General features: G+C 39.9%; 1 protein-coding gene across 1 annotated transcript in view; it reads right to left on the reverse strand.

Moving 5' to 3' along the window:
• Positions 1 to 146: 146 nt before the first annotated feature.
• The window catches only part of smg6 (SMG6 nonsense mediated mRNA decay factor), a 98,792-nt gene continuing 85,331 nt past the window's right edge, over positions 147 to 13,607 (reverse strand). The window contains exons 18-19 of the mRNA XM_079805380.1: positions 12,341 to 12,422; positions 147 to 1,640 (exon numbers count right to left, since the gene is read on the reverse strand). Of these exons, the coding sequence (XP_079661506.1) occupies positions 1,510 to 1,640; positions 12,341 to 12,422 (213 nt within the window). The 3' untranslated portion in view covers positions 147 to 1,509. The remainder of the gene's footprint in view (positions 1,641 to 12,340; positions 12,423 to 13,607) is intronic.

The raw sequence follows: 13,607 nt of genomic DNA on the forward strand, positions 1-13,607 counted from the left end.
AAAGAAATCAGGCAAAAAAAAGTATTTATCTACAGGAAATATACTCTTATCTAATTGTATAATTGAGAACTAAATTACAAGAATGCTCACTTCCTGTGCTGAAAGAAAATATTCCTTAGTTATTGCTCCATGGAAATAAACCTTTTAGAAGTCATTAAGACATTTATATGAAATAGTGACATGACAGTGACAACACAAATGATTAACTCAGAAATTTTTATGAAATTCACAACATTAAAAACAAACCAGAAAGACTTGTAATCAGAGGTGAATAATTCAGATGCTGGTTAAAGCACAACCTGGCTTTTTGTTACCACAGAACAGAAAGGTGAGGAGGATGATAGTTGACCTTTAAAACAAACAGGCTCTAACAAGATGACATACCAGGTTCCATTAGAACTAATACTTCAGCTTTGGGGAAAAAAACAAAAACAAGCACAGACGACCCACTCGAAAAAAGATTGAGTAATTAATCTGGGTAAATAATTCGATTAATTTCTTTAAAAAAAGGGAAACAAAACTTAGTTCTGTTTTGCTCTACCTCAATTTCAGATTTTATTTTCCATTCATTCAGGGACAGATACACCATGTGAATAATTTTCAGCAATGGAAAGCCTAATTTAAATAAGTAGAATGGACTAGTTAGTATTAAAACTACTTTGATGACAGATCCATTACATCAGTATTTACTTGACACAGGAATACAGATGTTACAATCCAAAATTCAATTTCTGATTTGATTTCCCACACTTGATGCACAAAGATGCTTTCACACAGCTACTACAGAAGATTGACAGTTACGAGTGTATTACGAAAAAACCATGTGACCTAAATGAAAACAAGAACCTGACACTGTCAAAACTGAAGTCAAAAATGCAATGCAAACTTAAATATGTAAGTAAAAATAATAAGAGCTTTAAAACAATCATGCTTAGAGCAAACCAAGCATGCACCGGTAGGCAATGAAAACGCAAACGGCCTCTCGGGCCACAGAGCAGGAACGTGAGACCGCCTCACGCTGCTGCCCCCTACTGGAGTGCTTACCTCATCACAGGCCCTTTGAGAGTGACGGAAGCGCTGGAATGAGCTCATCCGCCTGCGTGTGACTCCACACAAACACTACAAGCTGACACTAAACAGCAGAGCAGCTGACGCTGGTTTCTCTTGCCAACACACGTACACCTTGCCTGCTTCTTCTTCATACGGCATTTCTGCACTTTAATCAACCCCCCTGAATCAGCTAAACTGCTTTCAACCCCCTCCAATCGCACCTATTTCCCCCTCCGAAGTAAGCGGTTGTCTATGCACGCTGTGTTTTAAGGGGAAAATCCTTATTTCTTTCTTGTTAAAGTAGCTTGATGTGTCACTCCACTTTTTTTGCCAGTTTGACAAAAACTTGTAGTATCTTGCCCCTTTATATTCATCCTCTCTCTGTGATATCACTTCCTCATCTCCAACTGTTGTAGTGGATGATGATTGGTTTGTACAGCAGCAGGTCAGGCCTGCGGTTCAGCCTACTTTAGCCCAGATCAGGAATGCGGGGATGTCTCGGACCGGGACGTTGCGTGTGAGAGCTTTGACTCGCAGGTTGCGGTCATCCGTGAGCAAGACCACCTCCCTGCGCAACCGCGCCGCCCCATCTGGTGGAGAATACAAAACTAGTCAGTCAGGAAAGAAAAATACACATGAAGAAACCGAAGACGACTCAAATTAAAATAGCATTGCACAGGAAGTATTCTTGCATTTCATAACGGGATGTTATTTCAGTGTTAACGTATGTTTATTACACGCTCTATAAAATGCTTGATGGTCGTGACATTCCGAGGTCAGTTATTGCCAAATTCCTGAAATCTATGGGTGCTTCTCAAACTGAATATTTTATTAGCTCATTAAAGCTTTCGCAAAGAACAGTTCCTAGCAAGTTCCTATCAGTTTTGACTTGAGCCTAGATGAATGAACAAGCTAAAACAAAGCTAAAGGGTTAGTTCACCAAAAATTCTGTCATTCACCCTCATGTCATTCCAAACCCGTAATACCTTCATTCTAGCCTGGATGCCAGCTGAATTTAGCCCCGCCCACAAATTTTTTGCTCGGGCAATTCGGTCTGGACTCGCTCCATAGAGGAGGAATTATGCCCGAACAGAAACTGTTCGGACCAATGAAATTGTCAGGGCGGGCTTTAGACGATGATGGACAGATGATCAACAGTAACGTAATCATCCACGTCATCGAAGGCTCTTGGGTTGAATTTGCTCTTATCCTAAACGGTATATGCGTTCACCTTCACTATTTCTCTCAGAAACGATGATCGTGTTGGTAAGTACTCTGTGTATCCTTAAATTATTTTATTACTGGCAAAGATTGTTTACACTCATCTTTTTCTTGTAACGTTACTTAATCCAGCGTGCGTGCGTTCCAAGTGTTTTTGCAATGTCGCGCACAATTGCTACTCAAAACTATAGCCCAAAACAATAACTTTCCGGGGGGTTCTCCGGAAAAAAATGGCGTTTGGTTGGCAAAATATGTTATTTTGGCAAGGTTGCCTGCTAAAATTCGCATTCCTGGGTTTATATAACCACATAATTGGGGTCGCTTCAACCCGCGGACATGGAGAAAAACACTGACTTGGTAACACAGTGCAGTTGAGTTCTGTTGACATTTGACAACTAACGTTACGCGTCGCTCCGTTGCTCTGATTGGTTGTGGGTCTATCCAATTGAGGTCTTTCCTGGCTCGGTTGAAACACGCCCCATAATCAAAGCTCAATGGAGCGGTACCAGACTCATATTCTGACTAGAATTGAGTATGGCCACGCCAGGCTACCTTCATTCATATTCGGAACACAAATTAAGATATTTTTGATGAAATCCGAGAGCTGAACAAAGGTCTTACATTAATGACAGAATTGTTATTTTTGGGTGAACTAACCCACTTTAAGCCCGGGGTATACTTCACTTTCCGCGCCCAGACCCTGTCCGTGCGTCTTTCAAAGTATACTACACCACGGATGCGAGCAGATGATCGCGTTCGACAAATGCGCAGTAAAAAAAATATCCTATGCTCTACCAGACATCGGAGGGCAGCCTGTCAGAGTCCTGTCATCAACGGGACATTTGCTGGGCATGATCGTAGAATAACTGTAGTGCATCCACCATTGCAACATAGTTTGGAAGAAACACTGAAGAATCAAAAATGTTCTCTTTTTTTTCTAAGCGTGTTGTTTTTAAACCGGTCTTTTCACACTCTTCTTCGACGGCTGAACACTGTGCTCAATACTGTGCGTATTGCCACCTAGTGGACTCTTCTGTGTTGTTTTAAAACCGGTCTTTTCACACTCTTCTTCAACGGCTGAACACTGTGCTCAATACTGTGCGTATTGCCACCTAGTGGACTCTTCTGTAATGCTGGCGCATACGCTGTTGCACGCGGACTGTTCATTACGTCATGCGGACCGTGCATGAACGCGGCCGGCCGAAGTATACCCGGGCCTTTACCCACTTTATATTAGGTGGCCTTAAAGGGTTAGTTTACCCAAAAATGAAAATGAGCCTATGATTTACTCACCCTCAAGTCATCCTAGGTTTATATGACACATCCAAGCATTATAATGGCAGTTCATTTTTGCCTCGTTTATGAAGTCCATAAAAGTGCAGATATCCATCATATAACTGCTCCACACGGCTCCGGGGGGTTAATAAAGGCCTTTTGAAGCGAAGTGGCATGTTTGTGTAAGAAAAATATCCATATTTAAAACTTTAGACTAAAATAACTAACTTCCGGCGGATTGCCATACGCATCGGTTTATGGCGAAAGAGTAACCCTTGAACCCTTGACGCATGCGTATTGACGAACGCAGAAGCGCAGAGGATGGAGCAAAACAAAACACCAGTCATGAATTAGAGTCTAAAACGAGAATTTTTAAAGAGAAATGGCAGAGGATTTCGATATAAGAGAAGAGGGGCTTGAGTTTGTTGCCCAGCACTATCCGCGAGAAGCGTCAAAGCTTGCAATGCTTCTATACATCGTGTCAGGGGATACTCTTTTGCAGAAAGTCGAATTGCGTACCACTGACCGCCGAAAGCTACACTCTAAAAAAAAAAGGCTCGTAATCATAGGGGAACCTTTTTTAGTGCTATATAGCACCAATTTTGGTGCTTCAGTGGTTCTTCAGCGGTTCTTCAGAGGTGCTATATAGCACCTTAGTCAAAGAACCGGTGAAGAACCACTGAAGAACCGTTGAAGAACCTCTGAAAAACCACTGAAGCACCAAAATTGGTGCTATATAGCACTAAAAAAGGTTCCCCTATGATTACGAGCCAAGAACCATTTTTGGTGCAATATAGAACCTTTTTTTTTTAGAGTGTAGTTATTTAAAAGGCCTTTATTACCCCCCTAGAGCCGTGTGGAGCAGTTTTATGATGGATATATGCACTTTTATGGACTTCATATACAAGGCAACAATTCACTGCCATTATAATGCTTGGATTAGCCAGGACTTTTTTTATTTAACTCCGATTTTATTCGTCTGAAAGAAGAATGTCATACAGTGGGGAGAACAAGTATTTGATACACTGCCATTTTTTCCAGGTTTTCCTACTTACAAAGCATGTAGAGGTCTGTAATGTTTATCATAGGTACACTTCAACTGTGAGAATGGATTCAAAAATCCATTTTCAAAATCCAAATTTTTTTTGCATGACATAAGCATTTGATCACCTACCAACCAGTAAGAATTCCGGCTCTCACAGACCTGTTAGTTTTTCTTTAAGCCCTCCTGCTCTCCCTGCCGATTTTGCAGGCTGCCCATTTACAAAGCACGTAGAAGTCTGTAATTATTATCATAGGTACACTTCAACTGTGAGAGACGGAATCTAAACCAGAATCCAAAAATCCAGAAAATCACATTGTATGATTTTTAAATACTTAATTTGCATTTTATTGCATGACAGGACAATAGGCAAGCAGCTTGGTGAGAAGGCAACAACTGTTGGCGCAATTATTAGAAAATGGAAGAAGTTCAAGGTGATGGTCAATCTCCCTCAGTCTGGGGCACCATGCAAGATCTCACCTCGTGGGGCATCAATGATCATGAGGAAGGTGAGGGATCAGCCCAGAACTAGACGGCAGAACCTGGTCAATGACCTGAAGAGAGCTGGGACCACAGTCTCAAAGAAAACCATTAGTACCACACTACGCCGTCATGGATTAAAATCCTGCAGCGCACGCAAGGTCCCCCTGCTCAAGTCAGCGCATGTCCAGGCCCGTCTGAAGTTAGCCAAAGACCATCTGGATGATTCAGAGGAGGAATGGGAGAAGGTCATGTGGTCTGATAAGACAAAAATAGAGCTTTTTGTTCTAATCTCTACTCTCCATGTTTAGAGGAAGAAGAAGAATGAGTACAACCCCAAGAACACCATCCCAACCATGAAGCATGGAGGTGGAAACATCATTCTTTGCTGATGCTTTTCTGCAAAGGGGACAGGACGACTACACCTAGGGCTGGGCGATATGGCCAAAAAAAAAAAATCCCCAAATTTTTCACAAAAAATCCGATTTACTATTTAAATCAATTTTTCCCCTACTTAAAAAAAATCTCCAGATAACAATTAGAAATTGAAACAAGTTTTAACTTTATATTGTTTATATAAAATATTTCCGGCTTGGTAGCACATACCTGGGGACCAAAACTTTCAGCATGTGAATAAACCCTGGCTATTTCACAGTCTAGATGGGCACCATATATATTGCAATATACATATCAAAGGTTTATGAATTGATATGCAGATAAAATTATTTTTTATTAACAACAGTAGCTAATGTTCAAAAAAGTATAGGGACCATTTAAATATTCTGCTTTTATTAAATATAGGTTAACATTGTTCTTTTATAATCTCACACTGAACTGACCAAAAGCTTCAGTGATTAATAAAGGAATTATAAAAATAAAATAAAAAAAAGACTTTCTTCCACAATACAATACCCCTTTACACTTTTAGTTTTACAAATCAAAACATTAAAAAAATAAAATTGGATAATATTGAAGCTTTGAAGTGCTGGAAAAAGTGTGAAGCACTTGAAAACCCTTAAAGTGCTTGAATTTCAATCTCAAAATGTACTAACCCTGAGATGAATAATGACAACAACATTAAATCCACGTGGTGTTACTACAGTAAATCATGGTGAATGTTGGTGATTTGTGACTGAAACCCCTGATCTTCTCTCATGTTGTTTCCACATCAGCTGTGTTTGATCTGATATCTGTGGTTTATAACAGAATTGTGCGTTGAACACTTCCACTAGATCTCACAGTAGCGATGTTATTAATACTGTGGTGAATTCAAACTATTTCTTGCTGGATCTCCCAGCGCTGTGTAGTAACGGTGTCACGAGATCGGCCCGTGTGTGAGCTGAGCTCCCGCTGCGCTGTCTATTACTGCTCCGAGCTGAGAAATGTCCGTGCAGCTCAAACGAGTAACGTTAGCGCGGTTCCGTTCAGACTTCAAACACACTTTGCAGCGGGGTATTGTTTGTTCTGCGACTGACGCCGAAATCCCGAACCAATTACGAATGACACTGTATGTTGTAAGATGACACAGCCCTAACTGCACCGTATTGAGGGGAGGATGGATGGGGCCATGTATCGCGAGATCTTGGCCAACAACCTCCTTCCTTCAGTAAGAGCACTGAAGATGGGTCGTGGCTGGGTCTTCCAGCATGACAACGACCCAAAACACACAGCCAGGACAACTAAGGTGTGGCTCCGTTAGAAGCATCTCAAGGTCCTGGAGTGGCCTAGCTAGTCTCCAGACCTGAACCCAATAGAAAATCATTGGAGGGAGCTGAAAGTCCGTATTGCCCAGCGATAGCCCCGAAACCTAGTGGGCCAAAATCCCTGCTGCAGTGTGTGCAAACCAGGTCAAGAACTACAGGAAACGTATGATCTCTGTAATTGCAAACAAAGGTTTCTGTACCATATATTAAGTTCTGCTTTTCTGATGTATTAAATACTTATGTCATGCAATAAGATGCAAATTAATTTCTTAAAAATCATACAATGTGATTTTCTGGATTTTTGTTTCGGATTCCGTCACTCACAGTTGAAGAGTACCTAAGATAAAAATTACAGACTTCAACATGCTTTGTAAGTGGGCAAACCTGCAAAATCAGCAGTGTATCAAATACTTATTCTCCTCACTGTATGACATGGGATGTATGTCATATAGTGAGGAGACATACTTATTCTCCTCACTGTATGACACTGTATGACACCTAGGATGACATGGGCTGCTTTTCATTTTTGGGTGAACTAACCCTTTAACTACTATTTACTACCATTTAAATTAATAATTTATATAATGCACTTATTCTGTACATACATGTTTTTACATTGTACTGTACATTGTACTTACATTTTAAAAATGACCTGCATGTAATTACATCTGTAATTAATTTCTGTAGTTACATTTATAATTAAAGATAAAAATATATGTTTTATTTAGCAAGCATGTAACCAATTCGAAAACCAAAAGTAACTTATAAAAGATCATATAAGAGATTGAAAGGGTACAGCCAACATAACTGGGAGCAAGGAGGATTGGGAGGTCAATTGCAAATTAAGAAAATAATATTTACAGGAAAAAGACAATAATGTTTTAATGTTACATTAAAATAAGTGAATGTAAATATGATGAATACGTTTGCTAATGGTTCTCAGCAAAGTATTGGAAACAATAGTTTGTGAGCAAATGTAAGTGTTATTTTACAATTACTTTTCATACTGTACATTGGTTTAAAAGTTATCTGTTTAATAGGGGACATTGTGTATTTTATATCGGAAGTTTTTCAGATGTGAAAGAGTTACAATGTGGTGTGCCTCAAGGAAGTTGTTCAGGACCATTACTATTTTCTATTTTACCAATAAACTTCCTCTTGTTTTAAAGTGTGCACGGACAGTCATGTATGCAGATGAAACAAAATTATATTTAACTGCAACATCAATTAAGCAGTTGTCTACTGCTTTGGATGAGGAATTACAATTGGTCGAAGTAGGTACAGAGTAATATGTTGGTTGTAAACTTGACAAAAACCAAAAGCATTTTGGTGATCCATAAATGTCACTCACGAAAGCCAGATATACTATTAGAATAACTATTTCAGATTAATAATTAAAGGTAATTGAAGATTGTCTCTCTGCTTTGTTTTATAAGAAATAATTTGTCGAGAGTTCCTAATGTCCTGTAATGTCAACTTTTACATAGTAGTACTAATCATAATTTCAACACCAGGCATGCATCAAAGGGAGGTTTTTTACTTCTGGTTTCGAAAACTACTGTAAAACAACATACTGTAACAGAGGAATGGAAATATGGAATGATTTACCATTGCATATTACATATTTGAAGTAAAATAAAAAATAAAAAAAAGTTCTTTAAAGTCTTTAAAGGAACATTTAATGGCACAATAGTAAATTGTTGATTTTGATATTTGAAATTAATTTTGGGTTTGTATGTTTCATTGACTTTTTATTGTTGTGGATTAATGTATTTTTTACTTGTTGGGACCTCAGGAAGAGTAGCTACTGCCTAGGTACTGGCTAATGGGGACACAAACATTTTTTTTTCAACTAAACATCGAAATAAATCTAATTAATAAACTAAATTAACCATTTAAACTAAATTACTGATCTAATTATTGATCTAAAGCCCACACTGTCACTGTATGATAATTGAAATGAACTGATGACATCAGCGTTTTTTCCAGAATGGCAATACAGCTGAATAAAATTATGCTGCATTATTTTCCTGTTTAACACTGTAAAGCTGCTTTGAAAAAATCTACATTGTTAAAAGCGCTATATAAAAAAGGTTGACTTGACTTGACTAATGGGGATCCAAATAAATAAATAAACTTAGATCATATGAAAAAAGACCATTTACGAAGGAATCATTTTTTAAATAAAAATGTTTACAAAAATTGGCAGTTATAGCACCACGTCTTGCCGTATCTCCACCACTTTTTTAGGTGTCCTCAGAGTGTGTCAAATTTGTAATATCTCACTTAATTTTGAGGTTATAGACCAGGGGTGTCCAAAGTTGGCCCTGGAGGACCACTGTCCTGCAGAGTCTAGATCCAAGTTGCCTCAACACCCCTGTCTGAAAGTTTCTAGTATGCCTAATTAGACCTTGAATAACAGTGGCCCTCCAGGAGCAGGATCGGACACCCCATTATAGACACTTGCAGTATATTTATGAGAGTACAAAAATGACTAATGGGTGTAAGATTACAAATGTATTAATGTTTGAAATATTGTGGTATAGTTTAAGGTAAAGATTGACTACATTCTAACATGATTAAGTTAATCAGCCCATGGGTTGGAGACATTAAGGGTGCTTTCACACTAGCAGTTTTGGTGCGCACCCGGGTTCGATTGACGTCAGAGTTTGGTACGTTTGGATGATGTGAACGCGGTCTTCCGAACTCGGGTGCGCACCTGCGAACCGTACCAGAGTCCGCTTAAAAAGGGTGGTCTGGGGTACAGTTCATGTGAACCCCGGTACGGTTCGCTGCTGCTGTGAACGCAATCGTACTAAATCGCGGAAGTGAAGCGCTATTAAAGGATGTATGATTTGATAAAAATGTGTGTTTGTGTGTGTTTCACTCATTTTCCTGACGAGCCTGACTGACATACTGCAAACAGAGAGCTGTAGATCTCATTTCTGCTCGTCTTCAGCGTTCTTTAGAGCATTGCAGTACATTTGCGGCATATAGACGCAAGTGCCATTATGTACTGAAGCTTTAGAAACAAAACCAACGGTTAAAAAACTAAAATATTAAAGTGAGGTGAGCAACGCTATGCATTTTGCCGCCTTCACGCTCGCTGTCGTTAATAAGCAAACGGGTAAACAGCTGCTGCTTTGATGGCGCAAACGCACCCCGGTTTGGACCCAAATAATATAATATGAACACAGTCCAGCGGGGGCAGGGGTGGGGGGAGCAATCGAACTCGGGTTCGGTCCAGGCAATCGAACCAAGTGTGAAAGCACCCTACGCCTTTTGTCTTTATGCACTTCCTGACCATTTACCATAACAAGCTCAGAACACAATATCGTTTGGCTGATTGGGATTAGGATTGGAGATACTCTGTCTGAGCGGGTTTCCCAAAACCTGTATCTTCCCGGCCAGTTCCTGTTCTAAGAAAAATGAGCACCATTTTGTCTTTAATGGCTCTTGGAGCCCTTGAGTGATTGGATTAGCATCTATGCATTTGAATGACACTGTTATGCTGATTGAATCTGGACGGGTGACCCAGTTAAGTAGGGTGTGTCCTTTTACCTATACAACATTTGCATTGTATTGTTCAGAGTGTCTCCTCCCCTGCTGTATAATCCCTCCCCCTGAAATGTAGATAAATTACAATGTACAACTCCTTGAGTGAGACTTGATGACCTCAGCGGAAAGACAGCACGCTTTTCTCAATAAAGAATCCTGCTGAAAAACCTATCCAAGTTCTCCTGGTCTCTACTTCAAGAAACAAAAGAAGTTCACAACAGATGGGCAACATTGATTGGATTTTACTTCATATCATAGTTTTGACATTTGGACATTATTGTTTAGCTATTGACCTATGTTATCAAATTTCCTGTGGTGGTTTTGTCTCGATCGGACTAGCGGTTTCGGAGATAATCGCAAAAGTTTAGTAAGCGCTAAATTACACAGTTACACAAACCATAAGGCAAAACCTGCCATGTTTGGTATCGTTGGACTCAGCAAGGATTCAGGAGTCTAAGGAGGTGACTCTCGTGAAAAATACTGGCTTGAAACTTCTAAGGCTCCTTCAAGGCATTGTACCGATGATGCAAACTGTGTTTTTTGAGATACACCAATGTTCTCATAGACTATCATGGCACCCTGGACAAAGACACTGCATGCCACTTATCAGATTAGTGATTGGGTGTGGTTATAGCCATTTTCATGACATTTTTTTCCGCTTACAGCGCCACCAAGTGGCCAATCGTCGCAATTTTTGTCATGTGACCGACGTTTCAGCTTATAGACATGTGACCTGAGTTTAGCGAAAATATCTTGTTCTGTCCCGACACGTTGAACATTTTGGTTCCCCTTAGAGACTATGAATTAAAAAATCTAATTTTTTTTCATAATTATTGATAGTCTCTCTCCAATGAACATTTCGAGGGGCGTGCCTGGGTGACGCTGGTAGTCGGTGTGAGTACTACCAGCCCTGAAAGTTTCCAGTCTCTACGACTTACGGTTTGGTCTGCCCGATCAGTTTTAGATGGAGAATGATGCATCATGGGAAACTTAGTGATTACAATAGGGTTTCAGCCTTTCAGGCTTGAACCCCTAATAAGGGCCTAAAAAAAGCCTATAAAAATAAACTATAGGGTCTGAGAACTTGATTTTTGAGCTGCTGGTTACAAAAACTTTATCAAGCATTTTGACATGTGCATCGGAGAGGAAAGAGGTACATTTTTGCATTTTCAGCTCATTTATCATGGAAATGTGGTGTTTTCTTTTTAAACCTTTTAAACTGTAATACCTCTACTGGTGGCCCGATCTCCATAAAAGTTCTTTAGAATAATATAGCGCACTTGCTCAGCTAATTTGGTGAAGTTTTGCGCAGAGCAGACCATTTTTCAGTCATTCAATGGTCATTTTGCATAGGATAATATAGAGCATTTTTTCACCTTTATCAGAGTTAAAACCCCATTAATGGCCCAAAGTCCATAAAAGTTTGCAAGCTTCTTTAGGACCACGTGACGCATGCGCACGCCCGATTTGGTGAAGGGCCGCTTTCAGCCATTTAATGGGATTTTCTATAGAAATGCATAATTTTGACACCTTTCCCTTTCAGGCTTGTTCTGTCTGTTGAATTAAGTATTGTAGGTTTCTTGTCTGGGACTCTTATTTTGAAAATTACCCGACTAAGCAAGGGAGCAGCCATTTTTAGTTCAGTTTGCTCAGCTCTCTCAAGCATTAAGCTGCATGTGACTGCTGCTCCAGTTTTTCTTTAATGTTCAAGCCTTCGAAAGCATTGTCATTTCATTCTCATTCAATGTATATTGGAGTAAACATCAGGAGTTTTGGAAACTACACCCTGGCTCCAGTCTTTATTTGAAGGGAGTTTGGCTCACTGCTGAATTGTGTTCACACATATGGAAACATATGGAACAAAATAAGTACATAGTAGCTAAGGCCACCTAACATAAAGTGGGATCAACTTTAGACTATAGACTAAAAATTAAAAGCAAATGCAGATGGAATGCAAAAGCCCATGTCCTGTGTGAACGGCCCTTTAACAAGTAAATGTAAGTGAACTGACTTCTCTCCACAGGCATGAAGTCCTTGGCTTTGTCCTGACAGTAGTGCAGACAGCAAGACAGGATGACGTCATCGTTGTTGCCCTGGGGAAAGAAGGAAAGAATGAGCGGGTGGCTTTAAAACAGACTTTATAGTCCCATATCATCCCTTTATGAACTTTAAAATTAACCTTTTTTTCACACTAGAGTTGCGGTTGATGTGAAATCGTTTTCCAAACCACAGAACCGTGTCTGAGTGTTACGTTCCCAGAAGACCACTGTTAGACTCAAGGCCAATTTATACTTCTGCGTCGAGTGTACGCCGTAGGCTACGCATTTATACTTCTGCGCTGTTGTCCAATGTGCAATTACACATGCAGACGCTAGTAGGCAGTGTCCTCGGGCATGTTGGTGTAATCAAGACAACAGCCGAAGAAGAAGCAGCTTGTTGTGTAGAATGTGTACATTCATGTCGCAATATCAGCAGCAGTGAGAGAGCGGCTTTTCTTGCAGCTTGAGTTGTTGTATCTAATACAAATTAAGCATCTCTAGTTGATTAGTAAAGTTAAATAAGGTGATCTGGCGCTGGAATGCGTTTGTGAAATCATGCAGAGTGCTCGTGGCCGCTGTTTTCACAAGCGGTGGCTCGAGCAATCGATTGCTGTTGCGGGGATTTCATTCACGAAATGTACCCTAATGTGTCCCTGTTCTTGATATACAATTACTGATTAACATCTTTGGTTTTAATGAGAAAATAAATAAACTATACTCAGCGGATCTATGTATTTATTTACTAGAATAAAGAATCGCTGGACTACAAAATATTGTGTTATAGCAGACGTAAGGAACTATCATCCCATTTCTGGACACACACACTCCTATAGCAGATTTTTTTTTTATTTATTGACCTGAGGGAGGGGTTCTGGCAGACCAATCACAGCGCTTGCGGTCCGCGTAGAATTGACGCGTTGTTCTATTTTTCGAGAGGAGCACGTCAGGGTACGGCGTTGGGTACGCGCGTATCACACAGCCTACGGTGTAGCTACGCAGTCTCTCCTTGTCTTGTGACTTATGTGAGAGTTTTAACTCTTTCCCCGCCATTGACGGCTTTACGCGTTTTCACTGTTATATGATAGGGGGCACTATGCAAATCTTCTGAAAGAGTACTGAATCTCCTGATCAAAAGACATTTGAAGAAGAAGCAGAAACAATTGATATCATATGTAAAATAACGCGGTCATCAACATTAAACAGCATATAAATCAGAACTGCTATAGGACTATGGGTGGG

Source organism: Gobio gobio (genome assembly GCF_949357685.1).
Source record: "Gobio gobio genome assembly, chromosome: 22".
NCBI classification, from domain to species: Eukaryota; Metazoa; Chordata; class Actinopteri; order Cypriniformes; family Gobionidae; genus Gobio; species Gobio gobio.